At 34.7% G+C, this 1336-nt stretch overlaps 1 protein-coding gene across 1 annotated transcript in view; it reads right to left on the reverse strand.

Annotated features, from left to right (window-relative positions):
- Positions 1-1336, reverse strand: part of NDST3 (N-deacetylase/N-sulfotransferase (heparan glucosaminyl) 3) — a 382934-nt gene that overhangs the window by 174520 nt on the left and 207078 nt on the right. The window contains exon 5 of the mRNA XM_006874590.1: positions 853-1038. Coding sequence (XP_006874652.1) covers positions 853-1038 — 186 coding nt within the window. The remainder of the gene's footprint in view (positions 1-852; positions 1039-1336) is intronic.

Genomic DNA, 1336 nt, shown 5'->3' on the forward strand with positions numbered 1-1336 from the left:
CATTTTTGTTACAAAGCTTCTACCTTTACAGTTGTGACAGTCACAATTAGTTCATGGTAACAATTACTCACTATTGAATCATAAGAATCTTATCCCCATCTCTTTTCACCAGATGATGTCTTTGTTTTTTAATACCTTAAAGACGGCTTCAGTAGCAGATTTGCCCAATGCAATATGTCATTTGGTTTCTTGACTGCTGCTTCGATGGGGGCTGATTGTGAATACAAGTAAAATGAAATCCTTGACAACTTCAATAATTTCTCCATTTATCATGATGTTTCTTATTGGTCTAGTTATGAGGACTTTTGTTTTCTTTATGTTAAGTCTAATCTATAATGCAGGTATTTGATGTTCATAAATATAGCTATTCTATATTATGATCTGTTAATGATTATCTAGGACTTCCCATGTTTTTTTATGCTGCAGATATTCGGGTATTTTTAGCTTGACTTGGTAAAGAGTGGAGCAAAGCCTGACTGGGTTGCAAAAGGGCGACATGGTTAATACAGTGTTGGTGTTAGTTTTACATGTCACATATACTTTTGAAGAAATGATAGTTTCTAAAAATTATCTGCACATTTAGCTGTAACATTTTCTTAGTATTGTAGCATCAGTGCCTCCTTAACTGCAGCAGTATCAAACACATTTTAGTCCTTTTAAAAAAAATTACAAAGAAATTATTTTAATTAAAACATCCTTTGCTTTGATATGACAAATATGTTTGCTTCCACATGTGGTTTTTCATATAGTTAAGCTTTTAATATTTTTGTCTTTTCTTTTATTCTTACTTCAAAGGAGAAATGTAAATCTGGCAGAATTAGCTGTACCCTAAGGATAATGGAGGAAGCTCACCATAATATTTTTGTGGATGAAGCCCCTCCGGTATCGAGCTGGTTTTAGATGTGGATACTCTTCAGTGCTGGTGATTTTAATATTCCAAACCTTCTTCCAGGCCTCATAAAGTTGAACGTGTACAGGGTAGACACCTGAATGGTGCGGGGCCACTGCATAACCCATGTCGGTAGGAATGCTGTGCTCCTAAGATCAAGCAAACATTAATTAGAGCATGGGAAGGCTTATCTTGATCCTATTTTTACTCCAGGACTTTCAGATGTGCTATACATTCATTTATTTAAGTCCACATTCTTAATTGCATAATTAAATTAAAGTCATAAATATTAATGCTTCATATTTCATGAAGCTTGATGGCTATCCCATCAGTCTTAGTACTGATAAATATGTGTTTGAGAAGTGGTAGATCAGGACTAGATATTTTAATAAGTTATCTAAAAGAGCCTCCATTCAGCACATCCTCGTCATAGCTACTGGCACCTGT

This window comes from Chrysochloris asiatica, unplaced genomic scaffold (genome assembly GCF_000296735.1).
Source record: "Chrysochloris asiatica unplaced genomic scaffold, ChrAsi1.0 scaffold00288, whole genome shotgun sequence".
NCBI lineage: Eukaryota > Metazoa > Chordata > Mammalia > Afrosoricida > Chrysochloridae > Chrysochloris > Chrysochloris asiatica.